Genomic DNA, 21,458 nt, shown 5'->3' on the forward strand with positions numbered 1-21,458 from the left:
GGAGCAGAGGAGCTGGAGCTGCCTCTACCTCCGCCACCTCCAGGAGCAGAGGAGCAGGAGCTGCCTCTGCCTCCGCCACCTCCAGGAGCAGAGGAGCAGGAGCTGCCTCTGCCTCCACCACCTCCAGGAGCAGAGGAGCAGGAGCTGCCTCTGCCTCCGCCACCACCACCGCAAGGAGCAGAGGAGCAGGAGCTGCCTCTGCCTCTGCCTCCACCACCGCAAGGAGCAGAGGAGCAGGAGCTGCCTCTGCCTCCACCACCGCCAGGAGCAGAGGAGCTGGAGCTGCCTCTGCCTCCACCACCACCAGGAGCAGAGGAGCTGGAGCTGCCTCTGCCTCCACCACCACCAGGAGCAGAGGAGCTGGAGCTGCCTCTGCCTCCGCCACCGCCCGGAGCAGAGGAGCAGGAGCTGCCTCTGCTGCCCGTACCTCCGCAGGGAGTACGGTGGCCGGAGCCCCAGAAAGGGGAGCTGTCGGCCACAAAGAAGGGGGAGGAGGTCTGGAGACCACCAACCCCAGCAGCAGTTTCGCTGCCGGAGATCGTGGGGGAGGTCCGGAGACCTGCTCCCACTGCAGCAGTTTCGCTGCCGGAGATCGTGGGGGAGGTCCGGAGACCTGCTCCCACTGCAGCAGTTTCGCTGCCGGAGATCGTGGGGGAGGTCCGGAGACCTGCTCCCACTGCAGCTTCTTCGCTGCCGGCAGTACTGTGGTCGGAGCCCCACCAAAGGGAGCTACCGGCTACAAAGAAGGGGGACGAGGTCTGGAGACCGCTTTCCCCAGCAGCAGTTTCGCTGCAGGAGTTCTTGTGGCCGGAGCCCCACAGGAGGGAGCTGCCGGCTACGAAGAAGGGGGAGGTCGGGGGACCACCTGCCCCCGCAGCTTTTTCGCTGTAGGACGGGACCAACAGGCTGTCAGCCGTGCCACTACCGGCAGGGGTGCTGACAGCATGGCCAGCCATGGGCCCACTGAAGCCTCCCTTCCCAGCCCGAGACTTTGTCCTGGACTGCTGGATTTTTAAGGGGGGAGGTGGCCGTTGAGGCCATGTGTGCTGCGCACAAGGGGGGGTATATGTGGCAATGCGCCCCGCCCCTGTGTGCATTTATGTGTTGTATGTTACGTGCGTGTGTAAATGTTGGTGTATAGATTGGTACACGGGATATAAACGGGTCTGTGTTTTTAACGTGCTGGTTAAATGTAATATGTGAGCACGGGGTTGCACAGAATTAATTCACGTGCTGGGATTCAAGTGAATAATTAATTAGTAATTGAATCCCAGCACAATAGTATATATAGACGCACATTTCTTGCACTCAGGGTTAGGTGTTCGGGAGTGGAGAACGGGTGAGAGAGAGAGGAGTAATTGAAAGTAAGATCGTGAATATAATAGTTGTTTGTACTCACCGTGTTCGTCTGTCTGTCCTGCACCGTCTGTTTAGTGTTTAGTCCGTTTTGTTTATATGTTTCTTTTGGCTACAAGTGCCGTGTCCCGTGTTTTTGTCTGTTCAAACCTTTTATTTTCTGTGCTGTTTTATTAAATGCTGAGCGAAACCATTCGCTCAGCTCCACCAAAACCCCAAGTCTCTGTTTATTTACTTCCTGCTTCTGGTCTGACGCCACCCACTCCGGCCGTCTTTGTGACAGTGACTCAGTACATCTTTTGAGTTGCTCCCTTTCCTGAGTGCCCTCAGGCCCTGGTTTGTGTACAGCTTATATCAGAGTCATCTCCTCTTGTTTCTTGTTTCTGAGTCTGGCTGACTGAACATTGCTGCAAGGAATAGTCAGATTTAATTTCAGTTTCTCATGGGAAGCTGCTCATACCAGGATTTTCTGGTCTTCGTAATGTTTAATCAGGTAGGGGAAAATGACAAACAACTGACCCAATCAAAAAACAGTGCACTGATAGAGCTCTGTACTTACATTGGTACAACCTTTTGCATCATATACATTTCATTGGCTGAAATACAGCTTCTTCCTCTTTTATATTTATCTAAATGTATGAATGTATCATAATGATCTCAATAAAATATCAATGCAGCAGGCAGTATTGCTCTTTCGGATGAAAATATATGAGTGTTGAAGTAACTGCAATGCCCTGTTAAGTGGGACAGTCTTATTATCTGAAACCACACATCCCAGTTAAAATGCCCCAGGATGCTTCAATATGTTTTGGATTTTATTTCTGATAACTTCCTTGTATCCAAATGGGATATAGGCACAGGAAGTTAAAGTGTAAGTGGCAGGGTTCTGAAAAATATAGCGTTACACATCCCCACATGTTGCTAAATTTTTTTAAATAATGTACCTATAATTTTTCTTTTCTTTGTTAACATCTTGACAACTTTTTACATTTATAACATTAAATTCTGTTTCAAAGCTCTTTTCAAAATGTCCACTCTAGTGCACTGGGGGATTGAAATCTGTTGTCTAAATTACTGCAGGAACAGCAATAAAAAAAACTAAAAACATAACAAAATGTGCTCTGGCTTTTCTGTTCCGTACCACATCATGGATCATTATTGCTGTTTGACAGTGTGAGCAATGATTCTTACACTGTCAGTGCACTAGACCAGACATTTTGAAAAGAGCTTTGAAACAGAAAATTATAAGTGTAAGAAGTTGTCAGGATGTTAACAATGAAAAGAAAAATGACAGGTACGTTATTTAAACAGTTGTACAACACGTTGGGAATGTATAACGCTATATTTCTCGGAACCCAGCTACTTGCTGTTTAAAAAGAGCAAGTTGCCAAAATGAAAATGAGTTCTCATCTCCAATCCCTGAACCCAAAAGACTTTCCTTTTTAGAAGAACAAGTTCACTGCTTTAATGTATTCATATTGTACTTTGCTGAGAATGCCAAACTGTTGACATTTATGTGACTCACCTGAATGGATTGCAAAGTCTTCTGGTTTTTCTTTCCCCCAGACAGATAATAGGTCAAAGGTCTGAGAGAGCCCCCTGTGCAGATGCCCTTTTGACTAAAAAACAATTGTATGTACACAAAGGATTTACTGTGGCTTATGAAAAGCCACTATTTGGAGGGTTTAGTTAGCCTACACTTCAAATGGAACCAGTGGTTTCAGATTCCAATTAGGGTCAACACTAAAAAAAAAAAAAAAAAATACTACAGCTTAGTCATTTCTGCAGGCGGTTTATAGAAGGGATATGAAAGGAGAACCACAATTGTTCAGGACTGAAAAAGAAAATAAAGAAAAAAAAAGTTCTTCACAAAGTTTGGAGAAACAAAAGTGCCAGCCATTGTAAACCTTTATACAAAACTAAATGAATCACTGTGTCAGGGTTTCCTCACACTTTCAGGACATAAATCCTAAACAACAATATCTTATAAATTGTTTCAGTACAAGAAGAAAGGGATTTCGATTTTGATTTAGAATAGCTAGATGCAGACTATAGAAAAAAATATCATATTCTATAGTATTGTCAAAAATATAATTTAAAACGAATGAATACTTTTTGGCATATATATCTTCATTGCTTTGTTTAAATTGACAAGGTTTTGTTTTAGTTTTAGGGTTCTAGATAAGTTTAGTTTTATTGAGGTTTGTGACGGTGGCTGGGCGGTGACGTCAGGTCAGATGCAGGAAGGTAAACACACTGACACCAAATACTGCAGTTGAAAACAAAAGACACGGTGGCGCCGTTTTATTTAAATAATACAAAAATAAAATAAAAGGTTTTAAGAAAAAGAAACTTGCTCACAGAGCAAAATAAAAAAGGTAAACAAAACAAATCTCGAACACAAAAATAACATAGGTCAGGCCGGGCAATAGCCTTCATTGTTCCTGTATGTTTTTCTTTTAGTTTCGTTTTCTCTCGCTCCTCGCTCGCTCTCTCCGCTCTAACACCCACCCCGAGTGCAGCGAGCTCCAGGCTTTTATGCAGGTGACCATCTCCCGATTTAGCAACAAATTAAATCACTTAATTAATTCGGGAGATGGCCACCTTTTGCACGAGGTTTTCTAATTATTCCTGGCAGAGGACGAGTACCCACTCTCGCCTCTGCCAGAACACATTTTAAAATAAAAACAAATAACAAACACACGGCGCTCGCCATCATTTACACAACGATAATATACAAAAATCATACACCAAAAAGACACGGCTTTCGCCGTCATTTAAATACAATAACTAAATCATAATACAAAACAAATATAAAATAACACACTACACAGGGGCAGAGGGGGAAACCCTGTTCTAAAAATAAATAAACACATTTAATCAGCAGGGCTTACTACCGCCCTGCTACAAGGTTCTACAACTTTTATCAGAATTGGTGGAAAGGGGTTAATGTTCCTTTTTTAATGCATATTGATGCATATTTGCGCTCCCCATAAAATGCAAATGTTGCAGTTCACTTGCGTCACAGGTTGTAACCCCTTATGATCCTGAATATCAGTCACCAACAGCAGGTTGCATCGGAAGAGCCAATTCCCTGTGCCATTTGGATCAAAGCAGCAGCAGAAGAAAGTAAACAGACTACCACAAGCCATCCGTACAGTAAATAAATGAAATGTTCACTGCAGAGGATAGGTATTAATGGTGCAGGCGTTGCCATGGTGACAGTATAATCAGGCAGTTTAAATGAACTGCCTGCAAACAGACACATCGAGGAGGGTGTTGTTGCTGAGCCCGAATCCCCATGCAGTTTCCCTCACCTGTCATCACTCTGCTGAAGCACAGCCAGATTCATCTGTCACCCTGTCAGCCAGCCTACAGTCAACCAAGCTCACTTTGAAATAAGAAACATCTGCAGCAGTTTTAGGTGTACACCCACTGGTGTTATGCCTCTGCGTACTGAAGCAACATGCAGAGCTCTTTGTGGAATTGATTGTGGTTGCTTTGTAAGCTGTCTGAAGTGACAAGAGACTTAGTTAGCTTCAGCCTAACTATGACCTTCAGCGGGAGCGTCCTTTATACTGCATTCTAATTCGCGGACATTTGAACTGAATGAGTACTGCGGAAGTGATAAACAGCATTTTTTCTTTTACTATAAAGCTTAACAGTGTTGCACTACATGAATTTTCTAAAGATCTTTGATATGTAGTACTTCTTGGTGATCCAAGTTTGTGCTCATCACAGACTAATGCCGGCATACATTTTTAAGGTTTTGAAGGCATGTTTGGAATGGTCTCTTGGGAGAGGACTTTCTTGACCAAATTCAGTTCATTTGGATTGCCATAAATTGATACTAAATTTATACTGAAAAAGTTACTATTTAAATTAAATCAACAGAAAACACTCCAATATCCTCCAACTGCAATATAATGTTTTTTGACATTAAAAAAAAGAAAAAAACATATAATTACAGCATTTACACAGTTGATCGAAATAGAAATATATTTGGAATGAAAGTGCTAAAAATAAAAAAAAATCCCAGGATTTTGAATTAAACAGATACACTATAAGCACCAAATGATATAATCGACACGGTGAGAGAGAGAAGGCGGTGGGACATGAAAACAGCAGGAGCCAAGTCTTTGAAGGTAACAAGAGGAGCATAATTAATTACTGATGGACTACAGAACATGGAAAAAGACATGTTTAGCAAGTAGTAAAACATTAGACTTTAAGAATGAACTCGGAAAGATTGAATGCAAATGCAAAACAAAACACAATAACCGCATTAAGCTGGAGATAATAAAAGTGCTTAGAACAAACCCTTTAAAATCCTATACATCCACAGTAGTGGCTAGCTTGGAATGCATCACAAAAGGTTTCGAATGACTATTATAATAACCCATGAGAACATTGTTAGAATAGATTATTGTCATCTGAAACCCTCAGATTGAATTTTACATACTAGATAAAGTATAATCCTTTACAATATGCAGGCCGGCATGTTTCTGAAAAAATTGATTATTGAAAAAATACATTATTATTAAAATCAAAGTTTGCTGACTGGATGTAACGATATATTCTAGCTTTCAGTATTATCAGTGCATTGTAGTCTACTGCGATTTTGCAAATAGAGCTATATCAACTTGAAATGCAACCTGTGGCCAATTGCATAAGATACGCATTTGTTTTTTCAAATTAGATTTTTTGTAACAAAAGGCCACTTGATAGAATTATTACTTTTTAGGCTGTCCACAGTTGATGATTTAACCCAGTTATGAGTATTACTTATTAAAAGCTTGTGGATGTTAATACACATTTACCTTGTCAAACTAGTCAGATGACTTTTTTTTTTAAATGTGTCTATTGATTTGCAGTGTGGGGCCTTCCATTTCGTATAAGCTTGCTAAAGAGATAATAGTATCATTAATGTGGTTCAGTAGTTTTAAAGCGCCTTTTGGCTACCAGTCCACAGATAGCAATGAAATAGAAAGTAATAGGTTGTGATGGGTTTGTGTGTCCTGGTAGTATTCCACCTCCAGGCTACACATGGGAACAGGTTTATATCAAACAGGAAACACCTGCACATGCTCCACCAGATATTACTTCAGCATGGCTGCAGAATCCCTGGGCTTCAGAGCTATGATTCGGTGTGGACTCCCTGCTCTTTACTTTGATCAGGAAATTAAAACTTTATTTGCAAATTTGTGAGAGTAGCAGGTATTCCTCTCTTGTATTCGTGTCTGTTCTTTGCTCGTCTGCTCTTTTTATTGTTTTGTCTTGTGTATTTGTTTGCAGTCTCTGTTTTGGATACTGTATTGGACACATTTCAGGGAATTTTGGCCTTTTTGTCAACCAGCATAAAAGCTACTGTATATAAACTGATTAATTTCGTATACTTGCTTGTGGTTAACCAAATTGGAATTTCCTGGTTGGTAATTTTATGTATTATTTATGTTACAAATCACCGCAGCACAAAGTGCCACAGCAGTCAGGAGTTAGTAAGTTGTCTTGCTGTATGATTTAGTCAAACTGAGATGTTTATTACGAGTATTTTATATTTCCAGCAAACTATAGCAAAATGTTTTCTGCTTTCAAGTCTTTGGTTTGGTTTGTTTTTTTAGATTTAATGCTGTACTTAGAAACAATCTTCAAACTAAATGGCTTGTCCTTATTAATATTGAAGAAAAAAATATGTAAAGACTGGCTTTCAATTTCAATCTTACAATTAATGTAGGTGTGGCTTCTGTTTCTTTTACAGACCCACAGTTTTCAGTTGACACAAATAATTAATCAAGAGGAGATCAAAGGATTACATCATATTTGTAAATAAAAGAGTCATTGAGTCAGGGCATCAGGAATGTGCCCCAGGTCTAACTGTTTAGCTTTAAACAGTTCTAGCAGGAGCTCAGAGTTTCTATTCAAATACATCAAGGCTCTGCAAAGCTGTAGCTCATTGCAATGAGCATCTGGAGTTTATATTCATGGAGTGGACTATTTCATGATTACAGGAATGAAATCAAAGCAGTAGCATTGTTTTTGCTCCCTTGCCAGAGCTGTGCTGCTGTGTAATCTGAGACGGGAGTGGCAGGCAGCCTGAATCATTTCCAGAAATAAAGAAACTCAAGGGTTGGTTTACATGGCAGCCTATAGTCTTTTTTTAGTCTGTCTGTTTGTGCCAGTGTGTGTACTTAGCTGTCAGAAGATTAAACATGCCCCTGTGAGTGCAGGTACATGTGATAACCTGCTGGAGCAGCCGTGTGTCTGCACTTTTGGACCAGGAAATGAATGAGAAATGTATACAGCTCTGCTAGAGTCATTCTTTGTTTTGGCTGCTGTGGCAGTTGAATACTTATTAACTAGATTATTTTAAGGCTACTTACCAGCTCTCAGACAGAATGCCTACTGTAATACACACTGATAACCTTGAATATTGCATCAGGCTACATTTTTACTATCAGAATGTTTTAACTGTTTGCTTTCTAAAATATATTAAATTAAGAATAGCAGGGAAATACAAATGGATTGTGATTCACATTAAACTCCATCTAACAGATAGCTCTGAACACTGCCTGGCACTGCTTTTGTCATAGGTATCCTACATTACTTTATAATGCAATTCCCAAATCAAAGTCTCCACGGCTTTTCTATAGGGGTCTGTTTTAATAATACAAATGTTGGTGGATTTTAATACTGCTACTCTTTAACCATTTTATTATTGCTGGGGTTTCTCATCAGTAGTGATTTATTGACCCACTTATTAGCATTACTACTTAAATAACAAATACCGTGAAATAAGGTCCAAGAAAAAATCTGGTTTATACATTTTATTATAACAGTATTTAGATCTTTCAGAGTTTAGATACAGTAAATGAAAGTGACCCCTTTATCTATTTTACAATATGTATGTTTTTTAACAGTTGAATCATATTTATATGATAAAATATGTGGATATTATGTCCCCTTTTACTCAAATAAACTGTTTTGACATTTTTAACAAACAGTACCAGTACTCCATTACTCCTTACTTTCTGTTGCTGTGTGCCATGTTAGCGCATTCTCAGGACATTGTTGTGATCTTTTTAATTGTCAGACCTTTTCCATACAAGGGTTACCGCTGGGAAATTTCAGGCTTCTTCCAAATCTCATCCTAGCTAATGACTTCACACTTTGTCCCCTGAAGCAAATTACTTCATCTCCCTCGAAAAGCCCACACTAAGTAAGGTTGGGTATTCTTAAGGAAACTTTTCTCTCCACTGCTGTTTATTCTTAAATTGTAAAACCCTCTGGTAAGAGTACAGACAGTCTTTAAATGATGTGTGAATTGGACGTTTTTTGTATAGATGATCCTAGTGTGGACTGCTCTGGACTGTTCCTGTTTCTATTAAAGCTGGAACAACGTGCCCTTTGTAAAGCTTAGACTGAAAACTTTAAACCTTCTAAATGGGCCTTTTGGTTTTAGTTTTCCACAAATAGGTGCATTCCAGAATGTATTACAATATTTCTCCCTAAATACAACCTCCACTGCTGTTTGTGTATTACTGGTGTCATGGTGCTGTGATTGTGATAGATGTAGATTCTTTACACCTCATCAAATGTTAATTCAGTTTGAATTACTGCTACTAAGGGGCAATTGAAAACTACTGCAGGTACACAAAAATGACAGCACCAAAATAATTAATAATTAAGTCACAGTAAATGTGCTTACTAAACCATTAAATTCAGTGAGGTGTATTTCTCAAATATCTGATTATCAAATAAAATTTTTAAAAAAAAACCCATCTACTGTCAAATTAGAAATTGGCATAAATTGTATCAATGTAGCAGTGCTGTAATTGGTTATTCTTAACCTGTTCATATTTGTGTTTCCCCAGTGTCATCATGTATTACCACGTACAAGAAGACGCCTCCCCCAGTCCCCCCGAGGACGACGACCAAGCCCTTCATCTCGATCACGGCCCAGAGCAGCACCGAGTCGGCCCAGGATGCCTACATGGATGGGCAGGGGCAGCGAGGGGACATCAGCCAGTCTGGCCTCAGTAACTCCACAGAGAGCATAGATAGTATGAAAGCCTTGACTGCTGCCATCGAGGCTGCCAACGCCCAGATCCACGGCCCTGCCAGCCAGCACATGAGCATCAGCACCGTTACAGTCACGTCCACCTCCGCCACTGCCAGCGAGAAAACTGCACACCCCTCAGAGGAGAGCAAGAAAGAAGTGCTGAGGAAAAGCCAGTGCTTATCCATCGGAATACAGGTATCAATGATCACTTTTACAGAACTATAGAAGAGGTATCACCAAGAAGTCAATAAAGGCAATACTTTGTGACTACTGAATGCTCAAAAACTTTCCCTTACAAACTAAAAAGGCTATTTTTTGAATTTTGTATTGAAAAATAACTTCAGTCTTAAATGTAAATATGTTGATAAAACAAAACTATGGTTTGAAGGAAACAACAAGGTACTGCCAGCCTACACGTGATACCAGACTACATTGTGCTGACAGACAACTATAATTTGTTTCTCCTAAACAATTTCTACATTGCATGTAATTAATAGAATTAGGAAGAGAATGTAATATTCAAATCAGTATTAGACCTGATTTACCGTGATGAAAAGCACAGTCCCTGGTATTTTAGCTAAACCTGACATGGAGATTATTGTTGCTGCAGTGGCCAATAAATCAGTTGTAATCTCAGAGAAAGTTTGAGCACAGAGCAATTGTTAGTGCTCATTCAAGCATTTTGTGATAACTAGCTCAGGCGGTTACACTTCCCTACACTAGACACAAGTAGAACAATGCAATCTTGTTCCTTAGAGCTTAGCTAAACGTACAGTGCAGCAGCTATGTATATTACAGCAGGGATAATGTATATTAAATGGGGTTTAACTTTATTCCTTAACATATGCATTTTTCAATGGATTATGTGTTTATTGTTTAAATCCTTGTTTTCTTTACATGTGTTCAGACTTGCTGGAGACAGGTGAAAGCTAACAAGACCTGATAAAGATTATACAAAGTTTGATCTCTGCTGGGTTTTGTTTCTCATTTTTGTCTGCTCTCAGGTTGATGGACCTGACGATTCACCTGATGTGGAAGAAAACTCAGATTTTTCAAATAAGTTTCAGTCGGTGGGGATCCAAGTTGAGGAGGAGAGGTGGTGAGTGAGAAATATTTTTCAGTAAGCAGATTTAGGCCCTACATGAACTGTGGTTTTACATTCGATTCTCTGTATTCAAAAGCCACCATTACGTTTGTTAACCAGCTACAAATCTCAAAGTAGTAATTGTGGTGGATCTTCAAATCGGTCTTATAAAATGGCTGTTTGTTGCTTTGCAGCTTAAAGTGACTGTTGCTAACAAAATAATTTCATATGTTAGACATTTTGCACTTCCATCAGTTAGGTATGTCTCAGATGTGCAGTTTTAAAAACACACACATGTATTTTAATTTTAAAACATGATATCTGGTACTAATTTAGGTTAAATTAAACTCTAATTTCTGTGCCTTTTTCTTGGGTTGTCTGTTTGCACTTGTACTCCCTGGGTCATTTTAACAGTGGCTTTTGGTTCAAAGTATGTTTCTGGTTGAAAGCATGTCAGTCAATTCCTTAACCTAGTTTAGTACCAGATACTATGTTTTGAAACTAAAATACATTTTTGCTATAATGTGTTTTTTTGTTTGTTTGTCTCTTTTTCAAAACTGTACATTTGAGACCTATATAATGCAATAGAACTATTTTGTTAGCTACAATTACTTTAAAATAGGTGGTGATATTCTTAAGATAGTCAAGGAGGTTTAGGATATGTAGACAAATGTAATAAAGTAATATCATTAAAATTCTCCAGTCAGAAGTTTTAATAGGTGACCAAACCAAATAAAACAAAACAAACTAAATCAAAGACTTGAAAGACCAGAAAACGTTTTGCTATAGTTTGCTGGGAATATATTACACATCATGACTGCTATTATGGATATTTATGGATATTGTTTTTTTTTTGTTGTTGTTAGTTTTTATCAATGAGGAGTGGACAATTGCATTAGACAGTCGGAAAACAGAACTATGTTAATTTTACTATTATGTTTTACAAAATTATCCACATCAAAATTTTCCATGAATTATCTTGGATCAGAACTTTCTTTACATTCAATGCCAGCTTTAATCACTAATACAGCATCACTCTTTTTAAAGTGGCGGCTAAAATCTACACAATTTAAAGATAAAAACCCACATTGCTCGTAGGTGAGTTGTGATTAAATAAAAATTTAGAATCAATATTTTAATTATCTAAAAAAGATTAGGTACAGTTTCTGAGAAAAATGTAATCAAATGTAATTAATCAATATTCAGTTCAAATGTTTTCTGCAATCTGGTTCTAAAATGCCAGACCACCGGCTGCCTGCCCAGCTGGATGAAGTTGGAAACGCAGTCATTGATAGCTTGGAGTGAGGGTTTATATACAAGCTTGTGAAGACAAGTCAGCTGACTTACAGCTGCTACAAACAGTGACTGATAAAGCTACAGACAACAATTGGTCCAGGAAGCTTGTTACTGGTTGCCTGGCATTACCATCTGCCAAAAATAACCAGTGGAAGAGAGCAGATTACAGCAGCACAGAGAGTAATAAGATGTAGTGGGAAAGCTATAACAGCAATACAAGCCTGATAATGAACAACACTTTCTTTGTCCTGTTCCCTGTGCCAGTAAGCCTGAACAGAACAGCATCATACCTAGACAGTTGCTAAAAAGTAAGTTCAGCAATATTTCCTGCAAACAATACAGTGGTGTTTTGTGAAGAAGCATACTGGGTAAACGCATCCTATTCTGTACAGTTTGTAGTGATTCTCCTTTCTGCCTTATAGTCTGTGTCCATTTGCTTCACAGACCTAGCTAGCACTGCTTACAGGCCAATCTTAATCCAAACTACATTTTTTTGTTATTGGGTTTCTATAAAAGCTATTATAATTTGTTTATGTTTAAAAAAAAGCTGTTTGTCTTATTTTACAACAGTACTATGTTTGTGGAAGCTGCTGTTTTTAGTCTGGGGCCCAAGTCAAGATTTTAACTTTCCTTTGCCCCCCTGAGAGGAATAACATTTTTCCTGTGTCAGCCTGATAGAGGGACTCCTGGAGTTCATAATGAGGCAGGGTGTCAGTGGCAGGGCTGGGCTAGGACCCTTTTTAGAGAAGCAGGTACTTCCTACATTTTTCCCAAATTCCACTCCTTTTCTGTTTTAAAAATGAGCTGTGTAAAAAGAAAAATATTTTTAAAAAGGGGGTCAGTTTTTAATGTTACCATTCTATCAGTTTTATTGAATAGATTTCAGGGCTGATGTGAATTTACATCAGTTATTGATCAGAGTTGGACTCTTGCTCTTCATCAGATTCAGAGTCATAAACAACTTTGTAAGGATTTTGGCAGCAATTTCTACAACCAACAGAGTGAGTAAACAGAATAGACGTGTCATGGGTTTTATGTGTGCTAGTACAAATAAAGTGTATCTTTGGTGCACAATGTGATTTTTTGTTTTATCTGGTAAAGCTGTCATACTCTCATTCTTCCTTGCTCATCTGGTCTGTAGTAATTGGCAATTAAAATATAACTAATACATTTACTGGCTGCACTTTCTGAATCAAAATACCTATTCAAATTTCATGTGAAATGCATACATTCAATGTAAATGGACATGCATATTCCAGTGCTTTTTAGAGGATAGAAATCAAACATACTTCCAATTTGAAAGACGACAAAGGCCTATGCTAGCTGTTAGGGATCTGCAGCTCACCAATCAGGTAAAATAATATCTCATTTAAAGTTTCTAGTAGGTATATTAGAAAATTAAAATGGAATGTGGTGGGTCCCATTAGCCTTTCCTTTCCATTAGCCTTTCCTAAGAGTTTCACGCAACAAGATTTTTTGGTGGAGTTCTCTAAAGCAGACAGGATACCTTTTTGTGTCTTTTTCAGGGTTAGGAAGGGCAAGGTATCGGCCAAAAGTTTTGCATCACCTCGAATTTTGGGATTGAGACATAATTTTTTTAAAAAATAACTATATGAACATAGTTTAGATATCTTATTTAACATCATGTAATCAAAGAAACTACAAAATGATATTGCAAAAGTTTACCAGAAGCCATAAAATAGTAGTACAGTATTTCATGTTAGATTTTGAAATGTCACATTTTTTAATTTGTGTCAGTTTGTTGTGCAGAGATTAAGTGTTTTGTTTGAAGGAATGAGCTGTAAATACCCCAGCAACTGTCATGGTTTGCATTAGGTAATGCTGCGAGCAGGCTAGCAGACAGATTAGAACACTCTTGTAAGTAAATAAATAAGTATAGGTTTGTTTTAATTGTAAAGTGAGTTATTGCTAGTTTGATGCTGTAACATCAGTGACCTGTGTTGAATGAACAATTTGCCAAATTGCAGCAGGGCGCGGCTGACTCGATTTAAAGTAATTTGCAAGCCATTGTATGAGGCACACAGCTCTTGACCTCCAGTCATTATATAGCACTGATGCCAATCTAGCGCGCCAGCACTCAGCACCAGCTCACCAAAGGGCCAACGTGGTCCGGCTGAAAAATGTTCATCCAAGCATCTAATGTGAAGGCTCTGACTCCAGACCAGGTTTGATAATATTTCTTTCTTTTCTTTTTATTAATGAATGCTCTTGCTCCACCTGTACCTCCCATAGCCATTTCTACTTCCTTTCCTCTTCTGCTCCCTACCATGACTAACTTTAATATCTCCGTAATCCTCTCATCTCCTTCCTGTCCTCTGGCTTCTCCCTGCCACTAAAAATCGAACTCCTCTAACCTGATCTCCCTGCCTCTCCCCCTTTCCTCTGCTCCCCCGCACTCTCTTTGGTGTCCTCTGGAATTGTCACTCAGCTTCCAACAAAGCTGACTTTATCTCTGCCTTTGCCTCTCGTCTCTCTCATGACTTTCCAGCTCACTGAAACCTGGATCTCCCTCACTGCTCTTTTCTGTCCCCCCTGCTCTCTCCTGTCTCTCTGTTCGCATCTTTGAGTTTGAAATTACCTCTCTTGTCGCCTCCTCCTCATTGTTCTCTACGCCCTGGACCCCTTACTCACTTTCTTGATGAGCTTGACTTCCTCCTGTCCTCCCTCTCCTCTCTCTCAACCCTGTTGTTCTATTAGGTGACTTCAACATCCACCTCTCCAACCCTAACCACTCTGCTGGATTTCTTCCCCTTCTTCACTCCTTCACCTTCTGTCTCTCCCAGTCCCATCCCCCACTCACACAATAAGCCATCAACTGGACCTCGTCTTCACCAGGGACTGCTTTCCCCCCCCCACTCTCTTGGTCACTCCTCTCTATCTCTGATCACTACTTTATCTCCTTTTCTCTGTTGCTCCCATCCCTTCCTACTCCACAGACCCCCTCTGTCACCTTCTGTCGAAATCTCCGTTCCCTCTCCCCATCTTCTCCTCTGCTGCTCTCTTGTACCTCCCCTCAATTGACTCCCTCTCCCCAACTCTTTGTAGACTCGACTACCTTCACCCTCTTCTTCTCCCTCACCTCCTGCCTCGACTCCCTTTGCCCCCTCACCTCTCAACCTGCCTGCCCCTCCTCGCCCCAGCCCTGGCTCTCCTCTGTGCTCCGCTCAGCTTGTACCGAACTGCACTTTACTGAAAAGAAATGGAAGAAAACCAATCTCGCTGCTGCCTTGGTTCTCTATCGCTCGTTCCTCGCTTCCTTCTCTTCTACACTCACCTCTGCTAAACGCTCCTACTTCCACTCTATCATTCAGTCTTCTACTAACAATCCCTGTAAACTTTTGTCTACCTTCTCCTCCCCATTCTGATCTTTGCCCCCTGCTCCAGAGCCATAAACTCACCACGTGTGCTGTGGACCCCCTCCCCACTCACTTCTTCCAGACTGCCCCAGCTCTACTCCCTTTCATTTCCTGTCTTCCCAACACCTCTCTACTCTCTGGCTGTTTCCCCTCTGCCTTCAAACAGGCCTGCATCACCCCTCATCCCTCTGGAACTACCATCCTGTCACCCTTCTCCCTTTCCTCTCTAAAGCCCTCGAGCAAGCAGTACATCATCAGCGCTCTGCTTTCCTGTCAACACATTCTCTGCTTGACCCCCTCCAATCTGGTTTTCGCCCAGCACACTCACCCGAAATTGCTCTTGTCTCTGTCACTAACTCTCTACTCTCTGCCCGTGCCACCTCCCTCTCCTCTGTCCTAATTCTCCTCAACCTTTCTGCTGCCTTTGGCACAGTCGATCACTCTATTCTCCTGTCCTTCCTAGCTGACCTGGGACTCTCCGGCACTGCTCTTACCTGGTTCTCCTCCTACCTCTCCGATCACACATACTGGGTGTCCTGGCGTGGCTCACCCTCTGCCTCTTGCTCTCTTTCGACAGGTGTCCTCCAAGGCTCAGTCCTGGGACCCCGTCTGTTTTCTCTCTACATCTGCTCCCTGGGTCCCCTCTTCTCCTGTCATGGCTTTTCGTATCATTTCTGTGGTGATGATGCCAAGATTTTCTTCTCCTTGACCCCCTCTGACTTCGACATTTCCTCTCGTATCTACCTGCCTCTCAGCCACCTCCTCCTGGATGCACTCACATCATCTTAAACTAAATCTCTCCATTCAGACCTCATTTTCTCCCCCCTCTTCCTCCCCACCACTGATTTCTCTATCTTTAGTCCTCTTGAATCCACCACCCTCTCTCTCACCTCATCCACCAAGAACCTCTGTGTCACCCTCGACCCCTCCTTCTGCCACTCTCAGCACATCTCTACTCTGGCACGCTCCTGTCACTTCTTCAGCAACATACACAGAATTCGCCCCTTCCTCCACACAGCTTCTAGATCAGGCCCGGTACTGTCCCACCTTGACTACTGCAACTCCCTCCTGTCCATCCGCTGCAACTCATCCAAAAGTCTGCTGCCTGCCTTGTCTTTTCCCTTACTCGTTTCTCTCACAATACACCACTGCTCCACTCTTTCCACTGGCTCCCTGTCTCTGCTCGCATCCAATTCAAAACTCTTGTACTCTACTCACTATACTGGACTATATGGCACCCAATTGTACCAGTACTTGCATTAGCTTGCACCTGCACTGAACTGCTCCATACCTTGCCGTATTCTACCACTGCTCTTAATTATAACTACTTCCTGTATCTTGTACTTGATTTTACTCTTAAAGATATCTGTATTCACGTTTTTTGTAATTCCTCTTATTTGAAATTGTTCTTATCCATTTATCGTACTTACAACATGCTCTTAATGGACTTGTATATGCCAATATGTTTACTGTAAGTTTAACTGCTCTTAGTCGAACTTGCTCTTAAATGTAATTATTTACTGTATTCTTTATTTTGCTCATTTGAATTTTATCTTATTTTCTACTGATTTTACTGTACTTTATAACTGCTTATCTGTAATGTGATATTCTGTACTGTGATATTTTGTAACAACTGTAAGTCTTCCTGGATAAGGGCGTCTGCTAAGAAATAAATAAAGACATTATTAATAATAATAATAATAATAATAATAATAATAATTCAATATGTTAACATAACATTATTCAGCAGGTTTCATTCGACTTATGAAGCAAATATTTTAATTCTATAGGGTGATGCAAAACTTTTGGCCATAGCTGTATGTGCATGTGTAAGTATTTTTTATTTGACCTGCTGCATCTGACCCACACCTTGACATCCTCTACTCTTTTATGTCAGTAATACAAGATACATAAGATCCTTACAGTGCATATTTTTAATAAGCTCAAAGCAACAGAGGAGTCTAAGTTATATAACCCTGTCCAAGAAATATGCAAAGTAGCTGCAAAAAAAAAAAGCTGATCCCAAGATTGAGATGCCGGTAGTTGTCTTGATAGGAGATCTCAATCCCAACGCAAGACCAAGCTATACCTTGAATGTGTGAGATAGTTAAGAATAATTACTCTACATGCTTGTCCTTGAGCTGATGATGAAATTCAACAACCAAATAAGCATCTGCAACATGAACATGGCTCATTTAATTTAACAACAAAAGAGAAGAAAAGCTGTATATATACTCCATCAAGTCTAGTCCTTTCCTAACAAACTGTGAGCCTCAAACTGTTTCTTGAACAATACCACTGTTTTAGTTTTTAAAAAGTCACCTTCTCTACACTTTTACTGTAATCTGTTAGCAATGCTTGCTGTCCTGAATTTACCTTGATTAGCGTCCATTTACACCCCCTTAGTTAATATGTTGTGCACTAAGGATTAACCTTACTAATATAATTTCGGATGATATAAACAAAAATCTAATCTTTTTTTCTATATTGAATAGATTGTATTCTTTAACCTGTCCTCAGAGCTCATACTATTTAACATGGGATTAGCCTAGTTGCCTTTCCCTAATTCACTGAAACCTTAAAATGGGTGCAGGGCAGTCCTGGAAGCAAGATGGTACATTTCAGTGGATTCATTCTGTATAAATAGGTTTAACATTATTGACAGAGGGGCACATAACAAAAAAATAAATATATTAATGCTTTAAAAAATCCAGACATGCTTGAATACCAGCACTAATGCTTAACAAGTTGGTTGTTCATTAATAAGACTGCTGTTCTGTTGATAGATTGCAGCTGTTCTACTCTGTGATTCGCTCAACAATAAGAGACAGGTCAATGAAATAAAATCTCATGCCAGGTTGCTTACTTTTACTCTGTTTCAAGGAAGGACGCTAAGTGTAAACAAGTTAGGCATTAACTGTGTGTGCACTGCTCTCCAAACCCTTTCTGTTTATTCAGGGAGCTTTTGAGCTTGTCTTTTGGTGGGCAGGCCTGTAGTCCTGGGAGGTCTTAATGCGTTTCCCAGAGGTTTGAAACAGTGAGAATGCTGAGATCCGCTTGTGCTCCTGACAGCAAATTGGACTATAATTCAACTCCAGACATCACGTAATCATTTAGCTTACTTAACAGCACTGGAAGTGGGACATCAGTAAACAATCATTTCTACTTCTTCAAATGCCTGTTTTAAAAAATATATAACTTTTAAAATGGGTTAAGGAATGGTATATGTTAAACACACTTTTTGCTGTAATTTTGTTTTGTTTTTGTCAGGTTTGCAAATGCTTTGTCATAGACACTTATTTAGGTTAACCCAAAGCAGTTTCTGTTTCTGGAAAACAACAAATAGCAAGTTGAATGGGTTACGTCAGGAGAATGGCAAACTGCCAAAAGCTTTCTAGCTTATCATTTCTGTAATTACACTTCCGCTCAAAACAAACCAATGTAAATAATGGTATGCTCTATGCTTCCTGCTATTAATGTATTTTCACTTGTTTTATTTAAGGGTATAGGGTATATTGTGTAGCACATGTCAATATATCATTCTTTCCAAAAAGGTATTGGTAAAGGCAAGGAATATCATATGAAAGAAAGGAAGCCATCTTACTTCCCAGGCTTCCCGTAAGAGCATCAAGACACTTAAATGAATTTTACTTGAGACAAATCCTCACTGAGATTATAGGCAGTCATCACAAAGCCTAATTGTCTATTTTCCCTGGAGATACTGCCATCACACATGGAATTATGATATATGCAGATCAAATAGTAAACTCAGCAATAATTAATTACAGTATCTCTGTTTATTGCATTTATTTAGGTAGTGAGCATGTTTAGCCTGTTGTAATCTTTTTTTATATTTTTATTTTTTTAACTTGTGGTGGTTCAACAATCCAGTTATTCAAAATGTAGGACCCACACTTTAAATGATGGCAAAACCAAGCTTTGTTCACACCTGTGACTAGGTACAGAAAAGAGACAGGTGTGAACCACATTCTGAGCCAGCCACCCCCAACTGTGTTAGTAATCTTTGTGGCTTATGATCCATTTTGATTGGCTCCACCGAGATTTATGTCGTCGATCACAGGTTATATTAAAACTCTCTGAAACCTGTTTTGTTCAGTTATAGCACTGTGTGACCTTGGCACACACATCCCATCCAGGAAGTTATAAAAGAGGAAGATAAAAGCGCTGGCTAAATGCATTACAGAAAAGCTACCTTGCTCAACACCTGCTATGACAAGTTATTCTTTAACTTGCAGAGCAGACTGTTTGATCATGAGGGAGTAAAACATACCCTTTTCTTTATAAGAGGAAACATAAAAAAGTGGGATGAGTGTTAACCTGTGGGCCCTGTTTGGAACAGACAGGGCATTGTTTCCTGTACTGGTTTATCCAGCCGGTGGTTTCTTTATTTTTTTCTGAATCTTTTGGTTGTGTGGTGTTAAATCTCTTTAGAAGCAGGTGTAATGTTAATTACAATAATCAGGTGTAACCCAAGAAGAATAAGAAGGGGAATCTCTTCAGACACGGCTATTTGACATACTGTGCTATTAAACACAGAGGAGAGTCAGGACAAAAGCAGTTTTTTTAAAGATTATCTATGTCCTGAAAGCCAAAGTCATTGGCACCAAGTAAAAATTGCTAACAGCTAAAGAATAACTGGTGCACAGTGAACATTAAATGAGATGCCTAGAGCTTGCATAATCATGGAAAGCAGCTAGCAATGTTTTGACAGTTGAGGAGGGAGAGAGAGAGAGAGAGAGAGAGAGAGAGAGAGAAGAGAGAGAGAGAGAGAGAGAGAGAGAGAGAGAGAGAGAGAGAGAGAGAGAGAGAGGAGAGAGAGAGAGAGAGAGAGAGAGAGAGAGAGAGAGAGAGAGAGAGAGAGAGAGAGAGAGAGAGAGAGAGAGAGAGAGAGAGGACCTGCTTGTAAATAAAGTGTTGGGGGGGGGGGGGTGTTCTGGTGGTGGTTAAGAACTAATATGTTTTAAAGTACCCAACGCTACCCAGGTATCGATTTATTAACTTGAGAGTTTAAAGAAAATATGACAATACAGTTGTAAGCACGGGTCTCTGGACGGTGTAATAAAGGCAACATTAAAACCAGCTTTAGATCAAGCCTTTTCTTAACTGACAGGATATCAATGTTTTACAGAAAACAATAACACACAGCGAGCGGCAAGTACACCTCAATAATAATAACCTTGGCAACTATTCTTCTGAGGTACTAAATCGGAAAGAAAACAACATAACATCCTGTTGGTCTTATGTCAGTGATAACTCTGTGAGCCATTAATAATAATAACCGTGTGCTTTATCTACAGTTATTGCACAAATATAGTTTCTTACCAAAAATATTAAATAAGTAGCCTTTATTTAAAAATAAATAATGTGGAGCACATTAAATAAGTGTGCTCCACATTATCCTTGATGAAATGAAATATTTCCTTGGCAGGAGGAAATATTTTTTGCAAATTCCGTTTTCTCCTTCTTGGTAAAGAAAATCCGCCCAGTGCTATGCTTGGATGCCATTGTTATGTATTCACAAGACAGAATTTAGTGATCAGGAACGGCACTTTATTGTTACAACCAAACAGACGCACATGTCATACTAACTCTTTTATGACTGCTGTCAAAACCCAGCTGGCTCAATTTACGGTAGCTATTGCGACAGTCCATAACGTAATAGAGGTGCTGTACTACTGCATTAGTTTTAAAACTGAACATAACAGCCATGTTAACAACAACAACAACTGACTTTACCTGGAAATTACTACCTCACTGGCTTGCAGTAATTCATTAAAACAGCTACAGTCCCTTCCCAAAATTACAGGGTACGGTAACCTAGGCAACGCCCCAACCTTAACTTTAAACTCCTGGGACCCTACTTTAACTGTTACAGGGTATGTTTTAACATCCCATGAATGCAGAGGATCCCAACTTCAGACGTATCTGATATTTTGTGCGGACACAAAATTTTGCCCACATCCTGGGCTATAGTACTCTTCCCCACTACCTCTATGGGTATTACATAGTCCACCCTCTTGGACTCCAAGGTAAACAGATTGTTTATTGTGGTTACCAAGTGACACTCCATGAATTCAGGTTTTGTTAGGACAGTTTCGTTCTATATGTCCCCAACCATAGCAATCCTATCACTGTACCCCTCTAGGATCAAACCCATTTTCTTTAGTTCGGAGGCAAGTTCTGCAAAAATGTATCCATCACCAGTAATTCAACGGTATGTGTCGGTCCATTGGTCTCCGGTAGTAGCCACCTCATGGGCAAGTGT

At 40.1% G+C, this 21,458-nt stretch overlaps 1 protein-coding gene across 2 annotated transcripts in view; it reads left to right on the forward strand.

Annotated features, from left to right (window-relative positions):
- LOC117399689 (disks large-associated protein 1-like) overlaps positions 1-21,458 on the forward strand; it is a 306,080-nt gene that overhangs the window by 268,038 nt on the left and 16,584 nt on the right. For both annotated transcript variants that reach the window (XM_059022523.1, XM_033999025.3), the window contains exons 8-9: positions 9,228-9,610; positions 10,420-10,514. In XM_059022523.1, coding sequence (XP_058878506.1) covers positions 9,228-9,610; positions 10,420-10,514 — 478 coding nt within the window. The remainder of the gene's footprint in view (positions 1-9,227; positions 9,611-10,419; positions 10,515-21,458) is intronic.

The sequence above is a fragment of the Acipenser ruthenus genome, chromosome 4 (genome assembly GCF_902713425.1).
Source record: "Acipenser ruthenus chromosome 4, fAciRut3.2 maternal haplotype, whole genome shotgun sequence".
Taxonomy (NCBI): Eukaryota; Metazoa; Chordata; class Actinopteri; order Acipenseriformes; family Acipenseridae; genus Acipenser; species Acipenser ruthenus.